General features: G+C 38.2%; 1 protein-coding gene across 30 annotated transcripts in view; it reads right to left on the bottom strand.

Moving 5' to 3' along the window:
- LOC101153990 (transducin-like enhancer protein 4) overlaps positions 1-23,765 on the bottom strand; it is a 154,881-nt gene that overhangs the window by 67,370 nt on the left and 63,746 nt on the right. For 11 of the 30 annotated variants that reach the window (XM_031014593.3, XM_031014596.3, XM_055350966.2 and 8 more), the window contains 2 exons: positions 6,434-6,638; positions 5,153-5,169 (listed from right to left, as the gene is read on the bottom strand). In XM_031014593.3, the coding sequence (XP_030870453.1) occupies positions 5,153-5,169; positions 6,434-6,638 (222 nt within the window). Of the gene's footprint in view, positions 1-5,152; positions 5,170-6,433; positions 6,639-9,374; positions 9,414-23,765 lie in introns of all 30 variants that reach the window. The other 19 variants (XM_031014594.3, XM_031014597.3, XM_055350967.2 and 16 more) reach the window with 3 other exon arrangements.

The raw sequence follows: 23,765 nt of genomic DNA, 5'->3' as shown, positions 1-23,765 counted from the left end.
CTTTGTAGTATGTTTCAGATTTTTAATAACTTAGAATGAAACTGGGATACCCAAAGAGCTTTCCTTTGAGGGCGGCGCTGGCTGTGTGACCTTTGACAGGTCTTCACACTTCTAAACCTTTCCTCATGTATGAAATAAGGGTAAGCATAACACCTACCTTCACCAGCAAAAATCTAACCTATGAGCTATACATGCAGTGGGGGCTGCTCAGAGGAGATCAGTAGGACTGAGTGGACACTGTGGACCCACCTTATTTTTCCCTAGGTTACAGTGGATATGCTGAAGTGTTACAGCCCTTAATTAGACAACTTCTCTTCTCAGATTGCTGATTACTGAGGGGAAAATAGAAGATACCAAAAGTCCATGACTGTTTTGTTTGCTTAAACACTCTTTAGTGTTTTGTGGATATCATTGATTTCCCCTTTTTAATCTACCTTTCTATTATTTTATGCCTTTGCCTTTTTACAATATGTACTTCTAAAGTCTGGAGTAATACAAATTTATCCCAGCAAGTTATCTCCCAAACGGTAAAACTCCTACTTAAAGGGGTGTATGAAGTAATCATTCTGTTAATTCAGACTAAAAACCCACATTCACCGGTTAACACCCAATTAATGAGGCAAAAGTGCTTTCTTGGCCTGAATCATGCCCTTCAATTTGAACATAAAAACAACCTTATTCTAATTTTCCGCTGATAAACCTTTATTGTCAACATAATAAATGGGGGATAGAAAAAAGCAATGTATGATGTTTTAGTCATCTATGCCCCAAAATACAGATGCGGCAGAATAAAAATGCATTGCCTTAAACACAAATAATGAATGAATCATTATAAAAACCTTTAAACAAAATCAAGGAATTTGCACAGGAAAAAAACAGTGTATATACCCAGAGAAAAGCATTTAGCTAAAAAATAATTATATGTAAATTAAAAAAATAAAGTGCACCATCCATACTCATTATGCCAACAAAAATTACAAAAACTATAAAGTTCCATATTGGCGGATTGTGTGGAAACATATTCAAACACTGCTTTGGCATTTTAAATTAGTACAGGGTTTTAGGAGATCAATTTGGCACTGCACAAGTCACTAAAAATGATCATACTCTTTGATGATGCATCCAGCACTCTGGGCTTGAAGACATTCCAATGAAATAACAAAAATAAAAACAACACCACTCAGACGGAAAAAATGTTTGTACTGGGTAAGCATAGGCACAGAGGAGAAAAAGTACTCGTGCTATATTTTACAGATAAAAAAGGCAAATCCCTCATAGATGTGACTTGAGAAGGCTATTGCACTCAGGATAAAACACAGGAGAACCAGGCAGATACATGAAAAGGACTTACAAAGTAATAAAGAATGCACAATAATAGCAACTTGGTTGAGGCCACGGAGCTAATGAGCATTTGGTGATAGTGAATTTTGCTACTTATATTTAAGCTGGTCTTGATTTTGGTGCCTATTTTTTGCTACCTGATATTGGAATTATGCACACATTTGGGACGGAGTGGGAAATAAGACAATTTCTGAACCTCAGATTCTTACCAAGCTTCAGGCAATTTTGGCCTTCACAGCTCTGAATCATTACCCTCATTTCAGTCACTCAGAAAAGAACTGGAGAGTGCTATGAGGAACCTAATGACTCTGGGCAGCTGACTCCTCTTAATGAACTGGAACCTCCATCAAGTGGGAAGCTCCTGGCAGCACATGGGAATGTCCCCTCTGACACCATTTTAGAGCCCATCACTTTTACCCCTCAGCCCTCAATGAGAGGGGGCGGGCAATGGAAGATTCCATCACCTCAGAAAACATTTCCTTAGTGTCACTTACGCCTTTTCTAGGGATGAGAGAAATGGTTCTCGATACTACATAAGATGGTGAGAACACTCCCCCTTAGCCTAGGTTGGATTCCTTTTGGAGAGATAAATTTGGGCTTTCTGCCCTACCATTAAGGGTGAGAGTGGATGACAGTCTGTGTTTCTTGTCATTTTCAGGCCTCAAATGTGGGACTTACTGTTGGGCACATGGAGTCACTGGACAGCCAAGTGACAAGCAACGAAGGCTGCAGGTGCCATGGCTCCTGACTTCAACAGCCCTACAACACACACTGGTCTAGTTTCTCATCATCAAGGAAATTGATTCTTGGGCTCCTACAGTGCTTTCTCCTTTAGATCCATATTTACATTCTCCACCTTTGTTGAAAAACTTCAGATACAGGTCTGCAAATAACAGGCTTAGGAATGAACTTGGCTACAGGAGCTATAGAAGAAGAGATCAATAAAGCCAACAGCATGCGATTTGGTGGCCACAGAACTTCCCAGAAGAGAAAGACAAAGGAAAAAAAAGGCCCAACATGTTAACAAGTGAATTTTACTTGGCATCTAAAGGTAAAGTACCTAAATTACTTAAATCTTTACAGTAAGTTTAAATTTATAGTTTATAAGCTATTCTGCAATCTGCCCTGTTTAACAATCTGTAACGTCAAGAAAACATTTTAAAGTGTCTCTCACAATCAAACCCATCTACAACCTTGTATAAATCAAAATTTTGCTACCATATCAAAATGTTCCACTGGGGCTGTGTAAGATTGCCCACATCCTCATTACATGCAACACTAATTACTACCAGCAGATTCAGAATTTTCTGCACATTAGAGGCTTTTAGAGGAGCTATAAAAAATTTCAGGCACCATTAATTTAAATTTGTATTGAAATTTCCTTTTGACAGATGGCCAAAAATTACTTATTATTTAGAGTACCAGAGCTGCCTGTTTGCACATTAGAAGAGGAAAGGGAAAAATTAAAAGCAAGAAGGAAATTTATGTCACGTTCATTACCTGTTAAATGTTAAGGAGCATTATCTTGCATAAATAAATTATTTCATACATGCTCAACTCCAGCTGCAGGCAACTGACACGCTCTGGCTGATAAAAACCATCTAGAGTCACACAGCAGACAATCATAAAAAGCCCCTCTTAACCAGGAACCACTTATGGGAGGACGATCGATGGAACAAGCAACTACAACTGCTTCTCTGAGCATCACAGAACACATTCAGAAAAATAAGCAAACTATCTCACCTTGTAGAACTATAGGACAGTCCCAGACCTGACGTAATACAACTTCAAATTTGAGAATGGTACCCAACCAAAACATCTATTTATAGATGCCATCCCATAATAAATCAAGGCAAAATCATCAGCCTTTCTTGTTTTTCCCTGGCTTCTAGCTATACAGATACTCATTTCCAGGCTCACCCTGAATGATTATAGATGATTTCAAAACACACCCTTACTCTTGCATGAGGGAATAAGAAAATGTAATTGACACAAAAGTGTACACTGAAGTATAAATATTTTCACAGTCTTCTGGGAGTGGAGGCTTTTGTTTAGTTCACTGGACTGCCTAAAGGTATATATTTATAATAAGAAGGCAGGGAATGTTTATATTATGACCTCAGAATAACTGGACAGGCTTTCAAAGGCTGGTATCAGTTAATCCTAGTCACTGCATTTACTTACTACTTCCTAAGTACACATGTGTGAAAAACACTTAATATATTTTAAGAATGCTTTTTTAGTCTAAGTACTGATATGCATATGATACAACAAAATACACAACTGCAAATGCATAATTAAATAATTCAATGTGTTCAGTTCTAATTGTAAATGTTGACATTTACATGGGAGTGCAGATGCCCTTTCAAATTACAAAGATTCTTGAAGGGTAAAACAGATAGGCTCAAGTTTTATTTTCCATTACTTAAGGGCTCTGAAAAAAAAAATTCCTTTTAATTGTAAAACGACAAGGAGTAAAAAGGCATTCAAAGTGCTAGCATAGTGGTTCTGGGAGAAAATTTTAGCATTCATATACATAGCTCCATTAAAAACTGCAAGATATAACTACCTATACTCCAAAACATTCAACTGTTGTAAAATATAAAGAAATAGACAGCATTTGTACCTCAGCCAATGGTTGAGAACTGTCCTTTCCTTCTAACCAATAAGTAACACAATGGCATATGTAATACAATTATGCATAATACAGTGGTGTACATATGTATGTATGTATGTATGTATGTATTTTTGAGACAGAGTCTCACTCTGTCGCCAGGGTGGAGTGCAGTGGCATGATCTCGGCTCACTGCAACCTCTGCCTCCCAGATTCAAGCGATTCTCCTGCCTCAGACTCCCGAGTAGCTGGGGCTACAGGCACAAGCCACCATGCCCAGCTAATTTTTGTATTTTTAATAGAGACGGGGTTTCACCATGTTGGCCAGGATGGTCTCAATCTCTTGACCTCACGATCCGCCCACCTCGGCCTCCCAATATGCTGGGATTACAGGCGTGAACCACCACGCCCGGCCTACAATGGTGTATTTATATTGTGTCTGGTTCATAAGTGATCACATTAATTTTCATGCCTTACTCATTTCCTGCCATGGCAGCCTATTTTTCTTGTTTGCTTACTAAATAAATGCAGGTATCCTTAGCACATCCCATTCTGGAGGTATAGAAGCATACCCAAATCATTAGACCCTAAATACTTTTCCTCTTTCCCTACAACTTGTCTATAAAGAGATACAAAAGGCAGATAAGACAGATGCAAAACCTGAAGAGAATTAACTTGTTACACCAGATACCAAAATGTTAATTTAAAAGAAAAGTTGGTGAAAAAAATTCACTTAAATTTAAAAGAGAAAATTATTTCTAGTGGTTAAAAAAAAAAATGCACCATTCACTTAAACAAATATTTTTGTAGGTTGGAGCTGTTTCCTCAAATATGAAACTAATATATATTTCCTTACAAACCAATTTATTTAATTCATTTCATTGTTATCTTACAGCCAAAGCCTAAGTGAAGAAAAGCAGTTATTTTTTTTTCACATGGCAAATAATAAAATGAGCAATGCAAGCCAGATCTTGCAATTCAACCTGGGTCAACAAATCTGATTCTGATAGAGAAATGGGACCTTTTAAAAAAAAAAAAAAAATCAACCACACACCGGAAAGTAATTTTAAAAATGCAGTTAACCACTACTAACCAATGAAATCATTCTCTAAATCTCAAAGAATTCTTTACTAGATTCATTCAAATCATTTACAGCCCTTTTAAGCCATTCCTTAGTCTGTAAATTTTGAGTCCTACCTTGATGGAGTCTCTGTCTATATGCAAAACAGCAGCAACACAAGCAGATAAAGTGGTGGGAAGAAGAAAAGAAAAGTACTAGTTAGTTTACATAAAATCATACTGATTTATCAAACTTGATCTCTGCTAAATAATAAATTACACAGATGTCAACTGTGCTGTAAAATTAATTATTAATACTGCACAACCAAATTCATAAAGTACCAATCTACCTTTGACACAATTTCAGAAGAACCAAAGCTGGACATTCTTATTATCTGTGCTCCTTATAGACTTTTTCAAAGTATTTACAATCATGCATCAACTCTGTACCATAGCATTAAGATAACTGGATGACAAATTACAGTGTTTTCAATATCAGAGATGGACATTTATGCATATGTGATAAAAATCACTGACTTAATATTATAATTCATAGTAAGGATGCTGAAACAGGGATATGAGCTTTTAATTATGAACCACACCCTTCAAGCCAATGAACCACCCTTGTGCTAAGTAAATTCCCAGAAAGGAATGCTGGGAGAGACTTTTTCATCTGCATTTCTGTCATCAACTAATAAAAATTATCAGTAAGCACCAAAGAAAAACAACAGTCACATCAAAATGTTTCTGCACCATCATCTACCTTAGTGGAGGAAGGAAATCAACCTAGAAGGAGCACAACTGGCCTTTAAATCAATTAATTGCATAAACAATTATGTTGGTCTTCTAGGAAGAAATTAGTTAATTTCATGCTTCTAAACAGACTGGGTGAGAGAGACAGTTAAACCAACAGATTTCATTAATTTGGTCTGTACCTTATTAATTACTAAGACTACTGAAATTGTTTTCTTACCTGTGAGATTTTTACTGCTCTATATAGGCTCATTTGTTTATAAATAATAATTGATTTGGTCAAATATCAAGTGAGCATTTATCAGCAAGACATTCCCCAAAATAAATTCAGTCAAAATTAACTATTAATGCAACATGCTACTTCAAACAGAGCATCATGGGATTTCATTACTGATTTAGACCTGGGGAACATAGAAGCTAGCAAGAAATCAAAGGCAATAACCAGAAACAGGCCCCTCTGCCTCTAGGGAGTATGTTAGCTCTTGCCAACCACTAGAATATGGTTTGGCAATTGACTACTTGCAGTAATTAATTTACCTTCCAGTGGAAATCCTTTGTCTAGTCACTGGTAAAACTAAATTCAGAGAGAATAAACAATAGCATCCAGAACCTACCCTCAGCAGCAAGTAGGTCATCTCAGATTGGCATTCCAAGAGAGTTACTCACCTCTTTGGTGATCATTGTCATGGTGCTTCTTCTCATCTTTAATCGGAAGATGGGACTGGCCTCCTAGAGCACTGGAGAGGGCCAGAAGCCCGGCACTGCTACCGATGGGTGGAATGGCAGGGGGCTGGAGCCCTGAAGGGTGTGGAGTCAGAGGTACGGGGAGACCATGTCCATGTGATAAATGCTGGGCCTGGAGTTGTTGCTGCTGTGAAAAATTAAACACAGATATTGAATTTGCCCCCTATATCCAACCCCTGCCCCAAGAGAAACAGAAAGGAGGCATAAATAGGCAGTAAAAAAGCCAACACCGGCTGGGCGCGGTGGCTCATGCCTGTAATCCCAGCACTTTGGGAGGCCGAGGCAGGCGGATCACAAGGTCAGGAGATTGAGACTACCCTGGCTAACGCGGTGAAATCCCATCTCTACTAAAAATACAAAAAAATTAGCCGGGCGCGGTGGCGGGTGCCTGTAGTCCCAGCTACTGGGGAGGCTGAGGCAGGAGAATGGCGTGAACCTGGGAGGTGGAGCTTGCAGTGAGCCGAGTTCATGCCACTGCACTCCAGCCTGGGCGACAAAGCAAGACTCCATCTCAAAAAAAAAAAAAAGGAAAAAGCCAACACCTACGTAAGATTTACTATTAACATATATATATTTTTAAAAGGGGGAAGGAGCAAATGAGCTGTGTAGTCAATAAATGCTACCTTTCTTATACTTGGGAGGTTTTGCACATGCAATATAAATAATTTAATTTTTAAGTGGTGAAATTATATAAGTAACTTTCAATAGTTGATATGCAAACATTTCTTTAACAAACCTCATAAAAGGCTTTTTTTATCTCAAAAAATAAAATAAGGCCTCACTATCATACATTTCTAATCAAAACATATACGTGAGTAACTGTTAAAGCAGTTATGTTGAACAAAAAAAGCTGAAAATTGAGAAAATTAGTGTTAAACAGTTCTCCCAGAACCACTGCACAGCATGCAGGGAGAGTTAATTTGAAAGAGAAAACCTGAATTAACAACCCAGAAAAGGAAACTGGTTGCAGCCACCGTTTTAAGCCCTTTAAGTGTCCTCAGCGGTACTTGAGCAAATTACTAAAGAAAATCTAATGTAGCAAGGCTTGGGTCCTCCTGTAGGCTTGCTCAATAATGCTGAAATAATTGGGCACTCTGTGCACGTTTAGTGATGCTCGAATGAAAAGCTAGAGGCCTGCCCTTGTACTCTTCTCTAGCGGCCGACTCTGTGTTGTGACAGGTTTATTTGAGTGGGACTGTGATGCATGCACCAGTAACTGCGCTGACAAGAGTTTAAAGTCATTTTTACCAGCACACCGGCAACACATAGAGAAAGCCCTCAAGAGGCTGGAATGGGTGTGCTTGACCTCAGCCGAGGCTGCATCAAACTCTGCTACAGGAACCGCGGTGGGCAAGCCTTGCTGCCTCTTCTGAGTGGGAAGTGGGGGAGAGGAGGAGTTGGTGGTGAAGGAAGGACATTAAATGTATTACTCAGTAGGAATCCCTTCAATTCAAACCCTGCTTCACAATATTGTATGACAACAAGTATTGAGTAATTCTCAGGTTAAATTTTGTAGTGACTGAATTTTAATTTTTGCCTTTAAAGAAATCACATTCCAGGCCTAACCTATGATAGCCAAATAGTCCCTTCTATAATTTTCTTTCCAAGCAAAATTTCACAAAATATCTAGAGATAGGGACAGGGACAGAGACAGAGAGAGAGAGAGAGAGAGATCGATCATTCCACAAAGAAAAATCTCAAAATGCTTTTATTAATACCTCAGAGAAAAAAAGTGGACCTTTTTTTCTCCTCTCCAAATTAGGTTTATTTTCTTCCACTCCCACATGTCTTCCTATGTTTGACTACAAAAGTAGTACAGTATTAATTAGCTCTTTTCTCTTACTGACTTGCACCTATGTTCTGGCTACATGCACTTAAAATATAGTCAATAGAATAAAGTATGAACACTTTGAAAAGTAAGTTTACAAGCAGAAAATGGAAAATGGGAGCCACATCCAGATACTCCACCAACCAAGCCCCACCCACGCTCCAAGTCCTGCTGAAGGTTTTCTTAACTGATTAGTTTTGAGATAAGGTGATTCTCTTCATTTAAGTGGCCAAAATCATGTTCATAATTCTTTACATACTGTTATTCAGTGGGGATCAAAAAGTATGCACACAAAATTATATTTCCTAACAGTGCAGAAAATAACATCTATGAAGAAAACAAAATAGGGACTTGAAGTAAATATATGGCAAATTTGTTTCAAAAACAGAAATAGCTCCAATTCTTTCTCCTCTAAATTCCCCTAATACTCCATGTGTATGTTTTGGACACACTTTCTACCTCAGATCAGAGGTCAATGAGCAGGCACTTATTAAGATCCTGCATGCTCATCTTTCTTACCTCCCTTCTTAGACTCTAAGCTCTATGAGTCTACATCTCACAAATCCTAGCTAACTGCAGACCCTGAAATATTCACACATTATCTTGATAGTTTTAAAAATGTATCTATTACATTAGACCAAAAAACAAACAAACAAACAAACAAACAAAAAAAAAAACAAGCCTGGCGCAGTGGCTCACGCCTGTAATCCCAACACTTTGGGAAGTTGAGGCGGTCAGATCACTTGAGCCCAGGAGTTTGAGACCAGCCTGGGCAACATGGCAAAATCATGTGTCTACTAAAAACACAAAAATTAGCTAGGCATGGTGGCGCACATCTGTAGTCCCAGCTACTCAGGAGGCTGAGGTGGGAGAATCACCTGAGCCAGGGAGGTCATGGCTGCAGTGAGCCATGATTGTGCTACTGCATCCCAGCCTGTGTGACAGAGTGAAACCCTGTCTCAAAAAAAAACAAAAAACAAAAAACAAAACAGCAACAACAACAACAACAAAAAGCCCTCAGCCAAAGCCCAATACCTTTAATGATCCAGGTGTGTCACTTTTATTCTTTTTCTCCTACAGGATAAAAAATAAGCACCGACTCATCGTTCCATTGGACCAGAACTTTTCAAAGGCAGAAATCATAGTTATACATGACATTCACAGTAAGGCTTCCTGAGGTCCTTGTTTGGTTTCATTCTATCTCAGAACAGTTCTAAAATGAGCTGCTTCTCTTCCTCCTTTATGCTAATCTTAGAGAAGGGTCCTTTTCCTTTCAAAGGCCAGCCTCTCCACCTGCACATCATGTTTTCTTCCATTCTTTTTCACTGCTCCTTCAGCTCTCCAACTCTCCTTCATCTTCAGTTGTTTCATCACTGATTTTGTCCAACGTTTTGTTTAAGATGAACTGCCCATCTAAAGTCAAAAGAACTTGAGGCAGTACTTTTTCAGGGGAACAGAAATCCCACTATATTTTAATCACTTTTTGTGTCCTCCACTGCCCCCTACACAGTGTCTTGCACAAAACTGGCACTTGATGTTTGTTAAACTATAATACCCTTCTTTTGCCCTCTTCAGCTACTGCCTTGTTGTGTGTGTGTGTGTGTGTGTGTGTGTGTGTGTGTGTGTATGTATGTATGTATGTCCGTCCCTGTCTTCGCACATCCAAACTTCTTCAAACACTGAGGTAAATCTGCTGCCTCCACTTCAACAAGCCCCTCCTCTATACACACACACTTACTCCTTAGACCTGATCATCTGGACTGCAGGCCCACCATTCTTATAAAACCGAGGACCACTCACACGTGACTGAGCATTTCTCAGTTTTCTTTTTCTGATGTATCTGCAGTCATGGACAGTATATCCTCCATCTGCTTCAAGAACACTGAAATCATCACGATGGCCAGCCTTTCTTTGGCTCTCTGAATGCAGCAGTTGTATGTCCTTCTTGGTTTTTTCTCCTTTAGCTCCTTTGCTCCTCTCCGGCCTCACCCATCTTTATCCACCTTTGACCCACAATTGTCTTCCAAACTTTGACACCCCCATTCTAACTTTTTGTCAGACAATTGTACTAGGCAGTCCAGCATTACCTGGAAATGAAAATGTGTGACACAAAACCCAACCTCTACTGGCTCAAGTTACTGGTCAACAACAATTTATTATCCTTCTGTGCTATCCTATATTGATAACTGCCAAGTCCTGAAGATTCTCAAATAATCCCTTGTTTCTACTTGTCACGATACTCACCAGACTCATCACCTCACATGCTGATTATTTTAAGTCTCCATCAGCTTATTTTAATTACAATGAACCCTTACTGCTTTCTCCACCTGTGGTTTTTTCCCCTAAATTCATATCCTTCTGCACCTTTTAGAACAACCTCCACATTACTTATCTAAGTTGTACTCACCTATCTCAGCTCAGCTTATGTTTCACCTGTTCCCTACAGCCTTCTCCAAGCAATCTAAGTGTCCAACATCTTATAGGGCTCCCTATATTATTCACTGGCATATACTGCCTCATAAAGGCATTGTTATTCATCTTTTTACAGATAAGAAGACCCTGACTTGCCAGAGACTGTGAGACTTTGGAGAGAAGAGACCAGTCTCAGGCCTCTTAGCACCCCTTGTACCTAGCTCAGTTCCCTAAACGTAGCGAGAACTCAATACAAAACTCTGATACTACTGAAAATAAAATACTCCTTTGATAGTTACTCTCTGGTTCCAAAAGCAACAGATCCCTTTTACCTAAAAACAAAAGTTCCAATTTCTTAGCGTTCAAGACTTTCCATAAACTAGCATCAGCCTAACTCCACCCTACTGTGCAACACCATCCAGGGAACTCTCTGCCCGCAACACTAGTCTGTTTAGGGAGACATCTAAACTCCTAGGGCTCAGCTTTACTACTAATCAACACACACCCACAGAGTACTCTCTCATCTGTCTCTATATGTATAAATTCTACCCATCCTTCCAAGCTAAACTCCTGTCTACTTTCTCGGTGAAGACATCCCTCATCACCCTGGCTCAAAGTAATCTCCACCACTGTCTCTCAATTCTGACACCACTTAAGCTCAATACCATTATGATACTTAACAATCCAAGACAAAAAAAGACTTTTTAAATACATATATATGTGCTACGTGTGTGTGTGCACAAGTCTGTGTATGCCATACCTTTTAATTAGAGCTATTTAAAAAATATTTCCCATAGTGCCTAGATATTTCTCACACTTAGTAGGTATGTAAACAGATTACCAACTAATATCAGCATGATTTTATACACTGATGAATTCTGACTCTATTTTCTTCCAGATGTTTCAAGCTTTTGAATTTAAAATTAAACTAGAAGAAATAAAAAAGCTGCTTGTACTATAAGTCTATTCTGGACATCTTAAGCAGCAATAATCTAAAATGAGTAAAACTGATATTTTTAGTGATCTAACATACAGAACTTGGTGCCCTCATATGAAAAGTGCATTTATTTTTATTGTCGGTCTTTTAATTTTTAAATTCCTAATTATGAATTATAAATGGGCTTAAATATAACTACCACTAAACTTTCCCTGAACTAATTAATGAACTCAAACTATGGTCATATGTCTCTATATATTCAAAGCTTTTAATGAGTTAAGCTTCTACTACATATAGAGTTCCCATATATTCTTTACCTACCTTTCACTAATGTTAACATTTTATAGAACCATAAAATTTATCAAAACTAAGAAATTAACATCAGTTCATTGCTATTCACCAAACTAGAGACTTTATGCAGATTTCTGTAGTTGTTCCACTAATGTCATTTTTCTGTCCCAGAATCCAAACCAGCATACAACGTTGCATTTAGAGAGGCTTTTTCATTTGTTATTATACCAAAATTATAAAGTCCTTTCAAAGATTTTATGAATGGTAACAACCAACCTACAGGCATACTGCTTAATAGTATATGCCTTGATCTTAAAGAAGAATAAATGAGAGACAGCTACCATAAATTCATGTTTATCAGTCACCGTTTTATAAATATACAAAATATCAAACAAAAATCATACTCAGGCATCCTGTAGAAGGGAGCAATTTTTATCAAGTGTTTTAAAAATATTAAACTATAAGATAAAATGAAATTAAGTCACCAAAAGGCGTATGACAGAGATATTAAAATATTACAGTAGGCTTTAAAATGTATACATTAATAAATGAGACCCCTTTCTGTACTTAGTGGTCATTTTTAAGCTTCTTTGCAAATTTTCACCTTAGGAACTGGCCTAGAACTAGAGTAGCAGGTATTTTATAACTGATAAGGGTTAGTCAATAAAACATATTAGAAAACATCTTCTTTAAATAAAAGTAGTAAGTCACCAATGGCTAAGTAGAACTTCACCTTTTTCTCTACTAAAATAAATGGCCTTAATTTATCAAATGTCAAGAATTCATTAAAAATATATTTCTATTAAGTCATCTTATCAACAGAGGAACTCAGGATTCCCTGGAAAAGGAGTAAGGTTTCTCAGGATATTAGTCAAGTAGCTGAGAGTACCATAATCTAATGGATTGCTCTACAGTAAAGTGAAAGCTTGCTGATGTTTCCCAACAGGGTTAAGTCAAAACTGTCCTCTGCCCTCTGCCCCATCTGGGTTAATTACAGAGCAATTAACCTGCAAAGATATTCTACTTTATCTTACAGTCCTACTAAGAAACATAAAACCCCTTGCTTTTTAAAGACCAAAAGGAAGGGAAATGTACATTAAGAGTACACAGTATAACACAGATTTGTTACTGATGTAATTTAAGATACATTATAAACTAGCAGGTTAAAAATATATATATATATATATATATAGGCTTTAGAAGAAAAACAAAACAAAGATCAAGCCAAAGAATTAAAGAGGGCATAGACTAGAGTATTAAAATAAACGTACATACATAACCACCACTGAGGAAGACCTACTGAGGAAAATATGTATCATGGCAAAATTCTTCTCACTATCCTTCCTAGGCCTTTATTATCTTTGGGTGCCTTACTTAAAATTAATAATAAATAAAAACCTCTCTTATCTCAAACCACAATACAAAATAAACTACTTCTTCCTATTTCCTTGATGGGCCACTCAAGAAAATAAACATTAAAATGGAGTGAACTTTAAACTTAAGCAAGTAAGTACTCCATTAAGATAATTAATTTAATTCTGAAAAATAGCAATGATGTCTGAAAATACACAGCCATGAAGTGGCAGACACAGCCTCAATGCTGTTAATAGGTCTTTTCTGGATTCTCTGTAACAAAGATTTCCCTGCAGTTTCAAGTTTGGCACAAAGGGCAGAAAAGGACCACTGGAGAATAGAATTCACAAGAAATGTCTTTTGAAATGTTGTCTTTCTGTCAGCAAAAAGAGGAGTTCTTTGTAATCAAAGGTCCCCAACTGCTTGACGACAAGGGACTGACAAGTCATTGACCAAGCAGGAGCCAGCAAGGACAGAGCTGCAGTCACTGACATCCCTAGGAATTCTGGGCATTTCCAATTGAAGGCCAGGCAGCAGTTTCCTTGTTCACTCCCATTCCAACTCTACTACGCTACCAACAGCAGAATAATTCTCAAAAAACACGCACCTTCCTTAGAAACAACAACATCTCAGTAGCAATGAGCACACTTTGTGCTCATATTTTGGTTTCTAAAAAAAGTGCAAGTGCAAGGTGAACCTGCTATATCTTGTGCCAGAAATCAAGAAAGCTATCTAGACTAACGGATATTGTGTCAAAAGGACAATGAGCCAAATTGAAGGGATCCCCACTGGCAAAACTTGAGACAATCTCAGCATCATTAAGAATAATGACTTTATAGGTTATAACACATTTTCAAAAAACATTTTCAGGAATGGAGTTTTTGGTACCCCAAGAAAATAGGTGAAGATGTGGGGCACTCTGGGGCCAAGGACTAGAGACAGAGAATGACTCTCAGGCCAGTGCCAGCTCCTAAGTTCAGGGCTGGCTGTCTCCCAAGCCCACAACCATACTACTCATCCACCAGGAGCTAGCCAAGCTGTGAGCTGCTCGCTCTGAGCACGTGTGCCTCAATCCAACCAGGAGACCCTGTTCCATTCTAGGAGAGAAGTAAGGGAAGACTCAGCAGACCTTGAAAGGAGCCAAAAAGGAAGAGGCAACAGACTCCGAAATAGAGCAGCAAGCACAGGGAAGGGCCCAGGACTGGGCTGGTAGTCATACTCCTTGGCTTGTGAAGACACTATTTACTATGGACAGTTGTTCTGCTGGCCTCGCTCCTGTCTGTAAGTCGGGCTAGGTGTGAGAAAGCACAGTCTGGCTGACATTTGGGAATCATCACAATGAAGTGGCCTTGGAGTCACTGGAATCCTTATTATCTGTTTGAACAAGTCATTTAACATTTCTGATGCTCTGTTTCTTCATGTAAAAAGCGAGAACAGTTAGTTACAAAATCTACCTCCCAAGGTTGCTGGAAGAATTGTATGACATGATACATATAAAACCCTTAGCACAGCGTATTAGTCTGTTCTCATGCTGCTAATAAAGACATACCCAAGACTGGGTAATTTATAAAGGAAAGAGGTTTGATTGACTCACAGTTAAGCATGGCTGGGGAGGCCTCAGGAAGCTTAAAATCATGGTGGAAGGGGAAGCAAACATGCCCTTCTTCACGTGGCAGCAGGAAGCAGAAGCATGAGAGCCGAGTGAAGGGGGAAGCCCCTCATAAAACCATCAGATCTTGTGAGAACTTACTATCACAAGAATAGCATGGGGAAAATTGCCCCTGATTAAATTACCTCCCACGAGATCCCTCCCACCACATATGGGGATTGTAGGAACTATAATTCAAGATGAGATTTGGGTGGGGACACAGCCAAACCATATCACACAGTGTTTGGCAAATAATAAACACTCAATAAATGGTGACTGCTAGTATTAAGGAAAGGTACCAGAAGCCCACATTTTCATATGCACAGAGAGTGAGGGAGCGAGGAGAGGAGAAAACAGGAAAAGCTCTTCTTTACACAATATTAATTTGAAAGGAAAGAAATAACTTAAAATTTACTGTTTTACCATGTCAAATGTATTAACTAATGCAGGACAGACTCAACCATCGATATTACAACCACTGGGTAAAAAGTTGCAGGGAAACAGGTTATTCATAGTGCCCAGGTATCACCCCACGGATCACCTAGCTTCACCAGTAATATGATACAACTGGAAATACACATCTCCTAGTTAGTATTCCTACTAAAAACACTTAACCGAAATCTAAACTTGAGAAAACAATCAGAAACAAACAGACAAACGTAGACTGTGGAAGATTCCAGAAAACTGGCCTGGAATCTTCAAAATGCCAATATCTTAAAAAGCAAAATGCTTTCGAACACTGTGATTTAAAGAAGAGTAAAAAGACATGACAGCAAAGACAATTTTTGAATTGAATCCTGGATTGAATAAAAAAGTGCTATTAAGGACATTTTGTGGACAATTGGAGAAATATGATTATGAGCTGTCACACTGGTATAGGAATGTGTTAATGGTATTATGCTTATACAGGAAGATGTCCTTGTTCATAGAAGAAGCACACTGAAATATTAGGGGGTGAAACAGCATGACTGCCTTTTACTTTCAATTAGTTCAGCACATTCCAAAAAGTGCACATGTATTTGTATGAGTATATAAACAGAGACAGAAAACAAAAGTGACGATACGTTAACCGGTAAATCTAGGTGACGAGTATACAGTGTTTGCTCGACTATTCATTCAATTTCCCTGTAGTTGTAGAGGCTGGGAAAATAAGATGTGCCCTTCTTACCTTACTTTAACAAATATCTCTAGAAAAAGCTAAAGGTTAAGCGAATATATGGAAAGAAGCAAGAATAAAAAGAACAAAGGAAGAAACTTTTCAAGCTAAGCTTATCTGTAACTCATTCCTGATGACTTACAACATGAGATTTACTATAGGGAGAAGACATGCATTTAGAGCAATCCAAGTAAGATTATCACTGAAAGGATAAGCTTCTCAAGCTAAACAAACCACAGATCTCTGTAGTCCTCCAAATCTCTGGACTGGTCTTAAGGGGATGGCAAGTAACAACCAAAGCAAGCAAATCATGAGATCTTTGCCAGCGGCTCCATTGTCCTAACTTGTAGTTTAACTCATGAAGTAATAATGGCAAGAAAAGAAGGAGAAAACTACAAGAACCCTGATTTATTAACTTTCCCATTAGTGATCCCGTTAGCGTATTTTATGAATTGGCCAAAAGTTTATTAGTAATTGTACTTCCAAGCAAATTAATAATGGAAATACAATTTCCCAGAAGCTTGTTTAAGCTACTTAAGAAAAATTTTTAGTCTTTAACATCTTACTGATACCAATGGTTCTATTTTGTGAGTTTTAGTCTTTAAAGTCACCAAGCTAAGGGAATGTACTCAGAAAAGCTTTCTTTAGTTACTTCAGAGTACTTTAAAAAAAAGTAAAGCTGAGCCAGGCACAGTGGCATATATGTGCCTGTAGTCCCAGCTACTCGGGAGGCTGAGGCAGGAGGATCACTTGAGCCCAGGCATTTGAGGCTGTGGTGCACTATGATTATACCTATGAATAGCCACTATATTCCAACCTGGGCAACACAGTCAGACACCATCTCTAATTTCTTCTTCTTCTTCTTTTTTTTTTTTTTTAAGTAAAGCAGCATTTAAAAAGCCTATCTGCTTTAGGTTGTTCAGTAATCCTGCATTTGATCTTAGAACGTTAGAGGTGGAATGAACCTCAGATGTCATCTAGGAGACTTGCTTTCCAAAATTTTGACCACAATTTCTGTGTGTGTGTCTATGTGCATATGTGTGTGTGTCTACATAGAATATACATGTAAATTAACAAAGTTTACCAAACACTACTATGTGCAACATACGCTAATATTTTCTATAGTCTTCTATACCCTTTTTTAATTAAAAAAAAAAAAAAAGTCCACTATGCCCACTAAATAGACTTCACTGTACACTCATTAGTCTCTTGAGCTGCAATTTGAAGAACACTAAACCAGGCCAACACTCACATGTGTGATCTCCTAGGTGAGAGAGTCAGTGGGAGATGGTATTAGCATCAAGAAATGGAGCACAAGCCCCTACCATTTAGTCCAGTGATGTACCTGCTGCCCAATTAGGACCCTTTCTCAACTAGGGTGGAAGGGGTAAGCAATCATTCATTCATAAAAATAAATGGAGGCAGCTCCTCTGGGGAAATAACCTTTGAACTGAGACCTGCAGGATGCAAATGACAGCACACTGCAGACAGCTGGGAGAATCAGAAGCAAGAGAAAAGCAGTTGAGAGGACCCAGAACAAGACAGACGCTTGCTGTGACCAGTGAAGTAAAAGGAAGCCTAGTGAGAATCCAGTGAGCAATGGGGAAGTCAGGTAGAATACAAGTATATTCTGGGAATCAGACTGTGCACACTAAGGGTTTTTGACTTTTATTTAAGAATAATTAGAGCTCTAGGCTACGGTGGGTTTTGGGGTTTGGTTTTGTTTTTTAAGCTGAACTTTTAGTTGCTCTTTAACTGGTATAAATCTGGATCATAATCACTTTTTGGTTACATGTGTTGCAAATAACTTCTCCTGGTTTCTGGCTTGTCTTCTCATTTTCTTTAAAGCATCTTTTGATGAACAGATGTTTTTCATTCCAAGTGAGTATTAAATACTATCAATCTTTTCTCATGGGTTGGGCTTTCTGTGACCCTTTTAAGAAATCCTACTCCAAGGGAAAAAAAAAGATTCTTCCTGTTTTTTTTTTAAGTTTTAAAGTTCTTTTTATGATTCTAGGATTGACTTCTGCATATGGTGACATGTATGTATCCAATTCTTTTCCACAAGAATAACCAGGTAGCCCCACAGTAATATTTACTAGCTTCCATCTTTCTCCCCACTGATCTGCTTGTCCATTCTGACATATACAAGTGAATCTATTTCTTAGTATTTTATTCTATTTCACTGGCCTATATAAAGAAGACCAACAAGTATTTTAAGCTTGAGTGTGTAAACCAGCTTAAACTGGCCTTTATAAAGACTAGTAGGTATTTTAAGCTAGAATATTAAAAAATAATAATTTTCTGAATCTGAGAGTGGCAAGAATGAAGGGCAGGAGACCGGCTAGTAGGTAATGCAGGGGGTTCAAACAAGAAAATAATGAATGGTAACTTCAGTTAGGGTTGTGGCAGTATAGGTTGCAAAGAACAGAAGGAGTTGAGTGTTACTTTGAAGACAGAACTAGAAAGACCTGGTTATGGAAGACGGCAGAGTGAGACTAAGTGGAGGAATTCAGGACACCCTGGAAATCTGGAACATAAGTAACTAGGTAGATAGTTGTACCATTTACTCAGATGGGGCAGAAGAGGGAAGGAATGGCCATATGAATAGAATTTTGTCTTATAGCTTTTTTCAGATTAGAAACTTATATGTTAAATGAAGATAGGCAGAGTGAAAAAAAAAAATTAAAAGCCACACATAATCCTACCAGCCAAAGAAAACTAGTAATATCATGGTGGGCCTATCCAGTATTTTTTGAATTCATGTTAGCATTTTTAACAAAAGTAACTCAAACTATCTTGTGGTTTAACTTGTCTCTTCGTTTCCTGTTTACCATGTATTAAGAACATTTTTCCACATCCTTAATACACCTTGACTACATCATTTCTAACAGCTACATCGTATGCCATTGTACAGATACCTGAGTTCACTTAAGTAGTTCCCCAGTGTTGGGTGTTCAAGTTGTTCCCAGTATTTTGATATACATAAGTCATGACATTAATATAGAAATATATATGTATCTATCTATAGTCATACACCACTTAACTATAGGGATATTCTGAGAAATGAGTCTTTAGGCAATTTTATTACTGTGCAATTATAGAGTATATTTATCTAGATGGTATAACCTACTACACACATAAGCTATGTAATATGGCCTATTAATCCTAGACTACAAACCTGAACAGCATGTTACTGCACTGAATATTGTAGGCAATTGTGTCAAAATGGTATTTGTGTATCTAAACACAGAAGAGGTATAGTAAAAATACAGTATAAAAGATAAAAAATGGTACACCTATATAAAGCACTTACCATAAATGAAACTGGCAAGACTGGAATTTGCTCTGAATGAGTCAGTGGTGAGTAAATGTGAAGGCCTAGGACATTAATGAACACCACTACAGACTTTATAATTACTCTACACTGCTACAAAAAATTTATTTAAAAAGTAATTTGCTGTGGTGTTATGACAGCTACAATGTCACTAGGCAATAAAATATTTTCAGCTCCATTATAATCTTATGGGACCATTGTCATATATGTGGTCTGTCCTTGACTGAAACATCATTATATGGCATGTAACTATATATTTGAGTTAAGATAGTTCCTCTGCAAGGTACAGAATACCCAAAAATGGCCTGAATTTTTTTAAAGGAATTTTTATTTCTCACACTACAAGTCCAGGGATGGATAGATGACCTAACATTATCAGGGCTCTGGGTCCCTGATTCATGTGGCATCCCTCAAATCCCATCCCCTCCCATCACAAGATGGCTGCCACAGCTCCACACATTACCTCATGCCTTCACATAACCATATTAAAATGCAGAAGGGAGGATAATTCTCTCTCCATGGGTTTCTATTAAGAAGAAAACCACATCTTTTTATATCTCACTGACCTGGATAGGGTCACTTGCCCACAGTTCTTCTGTAAGGAAGCCTGGAAAGAGCTCCTGGAATGCTTTAGCCTTGATAGCAGAGGGTAGCCTCTGCCTGCAAGGGAGAACCAACAAACAACAAAGCCTGCCTCGACATCTATCTTTGCTCAGAGGCCATTCTGAAGCTATTAGCTGAAAGAAACCCAAGAACAACCTCTGAGCTTTCAATCCAAGTAGATCTCAACTTAAACTGTTTTTTCCTCTCAACTGTTTCTTCTCCCAGATATTAATTTGTGCAGAGCTGTGTCTACAAATTGCTTTAAGTCAACCCAGAAACACTCTAGGGAAATAAAGAAAAAAAGCAACATTACTGCCACTTTGCTTCGGGACCATAGTGGCACTGCCCTTGATGGTCACAGAAAACAATCTGAGCAAAGATAAACTCTCACCATTTTTATGACTCTACCAAGAAAAAAAAAAAAAGCATGAGAATCACAAGGGTCAGACTAGCTATGGAGCTGCCTTAAAAAGGATTCAAGAATGTACCATTTTGAGTTTTTCTTAAGAGGTTGGGGTCAAAGGCACAGTTAGCTCTAACTATTTAGTCAAAACCATTTTTTTAAGTTTGCAATATTACTCTATCTCATGAAATAATTGTTATTCACAAGTCAGGCATACAAGGTTTTCTCAAGATAGAGAAATAGAAGCAGAGAAGTATAGAGCTTATCACAAAGCAATGAAGTAATTTCAAAGATAGGACTCCCCACAACATAATGGCAATCCCTGTAAGTTCTAACTTGTTTATATCTCCTGACTAGCCACTGGCCTGGTGGGGGCCCCTTTGTGGTCTTCACCACCAGTCATGGCCCCTGCCTCACCTACTGCTGCCTGCAACTAGAGTACCAACAATAGTTCTTAATCAAGAAACCCTCCTACAAAAGTAAACTCCTGATTTCCAAGTTTCTGAACAACCATCCTAGAATGTGTCCCCACGCTGCTACGGGCAAATATTTTTTGTCTACATGCACCCCACATGATACTTTGCTATTTCATATCAGGATTTTGCACAATCCTATTCTACTAAGGCATGGATTCAAACTTGTTTGTGTCACAGGACCCTTTGTGAACACTCTTCTCCAAAAACTATACATACTCCTCTCCTACCAACCCCAAACACACACACACACACACACACACACAGAGGCAATTCTGCAAGCAATTCAGGCATTTAATTGACAGCCCAATGCCCAAGCATGAAATTCCAGAAGATCCAAGGACATTGGGTTAAAACACCTGCCTTAACAGCTGTGTTTATAACAACTTTCAGTTCTTGTTCATAAGAGTAAGATACAACAGACAGGAAGCAACAACGTATGAGTCAAGAGTATCCAACTGATCTGTGGAACTAATATAATTCAGACAATTCAGACTAACCACTTAGTATGTGCACCCAGCATACCCAGTTTCCATTTTCCTTCCAACACTGAGCTCTGGCTGGACAATCCTATCAGTGGATCTCAAGATAAAGAGATTATTGATGACAGTGTGAAAGAAAGAACAGAGTCAAGAGAACAAATAAGAGACAAGTGTAGCATAATGGTTAAATGTGTGAGTTCTGAAGTCAGCTGGAGTTTGGATCCCAGTTCCGCCACTCCTCTTTTGTGTGGCCTTCAGAAAATGACTTACCTCTTCAAAGCCCTTGGTTTCATTATTTGTAAAGCTGGAACAGTATTTCCTTCCACATGAGGTTGATGTGAAGATTAAACAAAGTAATGCATGTAAATGCTTAACACAGAGCGAATATTCAATAACGTCTACTATATTTAGTTACCTTTTTCAGGAAAAGAATACAAGCCTAGGGAGGTGATAAACCTAGAAAAATAACTGACACAAAAGGACCCCAAGTTTTAAAATAAAAATTCCATTAACGTCAAAATAAATAGGCTTACACAACCATTCAACATTAGACAAGACAGCATTTTAATGGCTATCAGCTCCAGCCTTGCATTCTACAGATGAAAAAACCTAAATGAAATTCCTAATATCATACTATAAGTGAAACCCAGAACTGTATATTTTCTACCAGTCCATGCGCTTCCTTCTCTATCTTGGCTCAAAATTGTACGGAGAATATCCAAATGAGAAAATATCCCAGAGCACAGTATTTAACAAACATCTATGGAAAATTATTATGAACAAATTACTGCAAATTTATTGAACAAATAGTTACTGAATATTTATCATACAAATACGTATTGAAAATTATGAGATACCTATCGCTCTAGGCCTCATGGCTACAAAAGTGAATGAGATTTCACTAGCTAGTCAAGGGAAAGTGATGCATCACAAATCAATGGTTAAGTGCAATGACGACAATAAAACAGGTTAATGGGACAGAGAATGAATTAGAAGCAAAGAGTAAAAAGAGTGCCAGCCAAGAAAGTCCTTCCTCAGGAAATAACATCTGAGCTGACACTCTGAAAAGAGGCATAAGGAAGACCACTCTAGGATCCAGAGGATGGGCTATCCAGAGGACAGAGAAGCTGGTGCACAAACCCTCAGTCGAGAACACACTTGGAGTGACCCAAGGACAGAAGAAAGGGGCCAAAGTGGCTTAAGGACAGCTGAATGAAGAACATGAGTGGTATGTGACAGCAGAAAGGCCAGTGAAAGAGGGGTCAGCTCATGAAGAATCTTGTAGGCCAAGGTTAGAAATTCAGACTTTTTTCTAAATAAAAGGGGCAGCCATCAGGTTTTCCTGGGTTTTTCATTTGCTTGTTTTTTAAATTTTTTAGAAATGAAATCCTGCTGTTGCCCAGGCTGGTCTTGAACTCTTGCGCTCAAGTGATCCTGTAGCCTCCCGAGTAGCGTCTCAGCTACTATATATAGTCTCATATATATAGACGACACCACCACACTCACTGTGGCTTTAAGCAGAGGACCAATAGATCCTATTTCTATTTTATAAGAAGGTCACTCTGGCTGCTGTGTGTAGAATGAAAGAAAGACAAATGCAGAAACATGGTAGCCTATCAGGAAGAGGCTGGAAGAGTTTAGCTAAAGGCATTACTTGGACCAGGAGGAGATGGAAAAATGTGCTCAACCTTGAGAGAAATGTTAGGAGGTAGAGCAGACACCATTTCTGATGAGAGAAAGTGTTTATACTGAGCTTAGACCCTTTCCCTTCATCTATCAGTCAGTCTTTAGTATACTGATGATAAAGACCTGAAGTGCTGAGGAGTACTGCAAAGGGCAAGGAAGAACAGGAAGAACAAGTGCAAAACGGAATGGAGAACATCAATAATGAAAGCTATAGTCATCAACACAGTATAGCACTGGCAAAAGAGACAGCAACAGTTGATTGGAGCAGTCAGAAATAGACTCATACGTATAAGGTTAATTGATTTTCAACAATGGTGCAAAGACAAATCAATGGAGAAAGGACAGCCTTTTCAACAAATAGTGCTAGAAAAACTGAATCCATGTCCTTCTGGAAAAAAAAAAAAAAAAACCTCAACTTAATGCATATATCTTACCATAAACAAAAATTGAACTGAATCATAGACCTAAATGTAAAACTTCTACAAGAAACCCCAGAATAACATGTTTGTGGTCTTCAGTTAGGCAAAGATTACTTACAGACAACACCAAAAGTCCATAAAGGAAAAAAAAAGCCTAAGTTTAACTTTGACAATGTTAAACTATAGATTGGGAGAATTACAAAATACACAAAAAAATCCAGAAAAT

The sequence above is a fragment of the Gorilla gorilla genome, chromosome 13, assembly GCF_029281585.2.
Source record: "Gorilla gorilla gorilla isolate KB3781 chromosome 13, NHGRI_mGorGor1-v2.1_pri, whole genome shotgun sequence".
Lineage (NCBI taxonomy): Eukaryota > Metazoa > Chordata > Mammalia > Primates > Hominidae > Gorilla > Gorilla gorilla.
The sequence above is the reverse complement of the archived record's forward strand: the minus strand, read 5'-3'. Positions and strand labels throughout refer to the sequence as shown.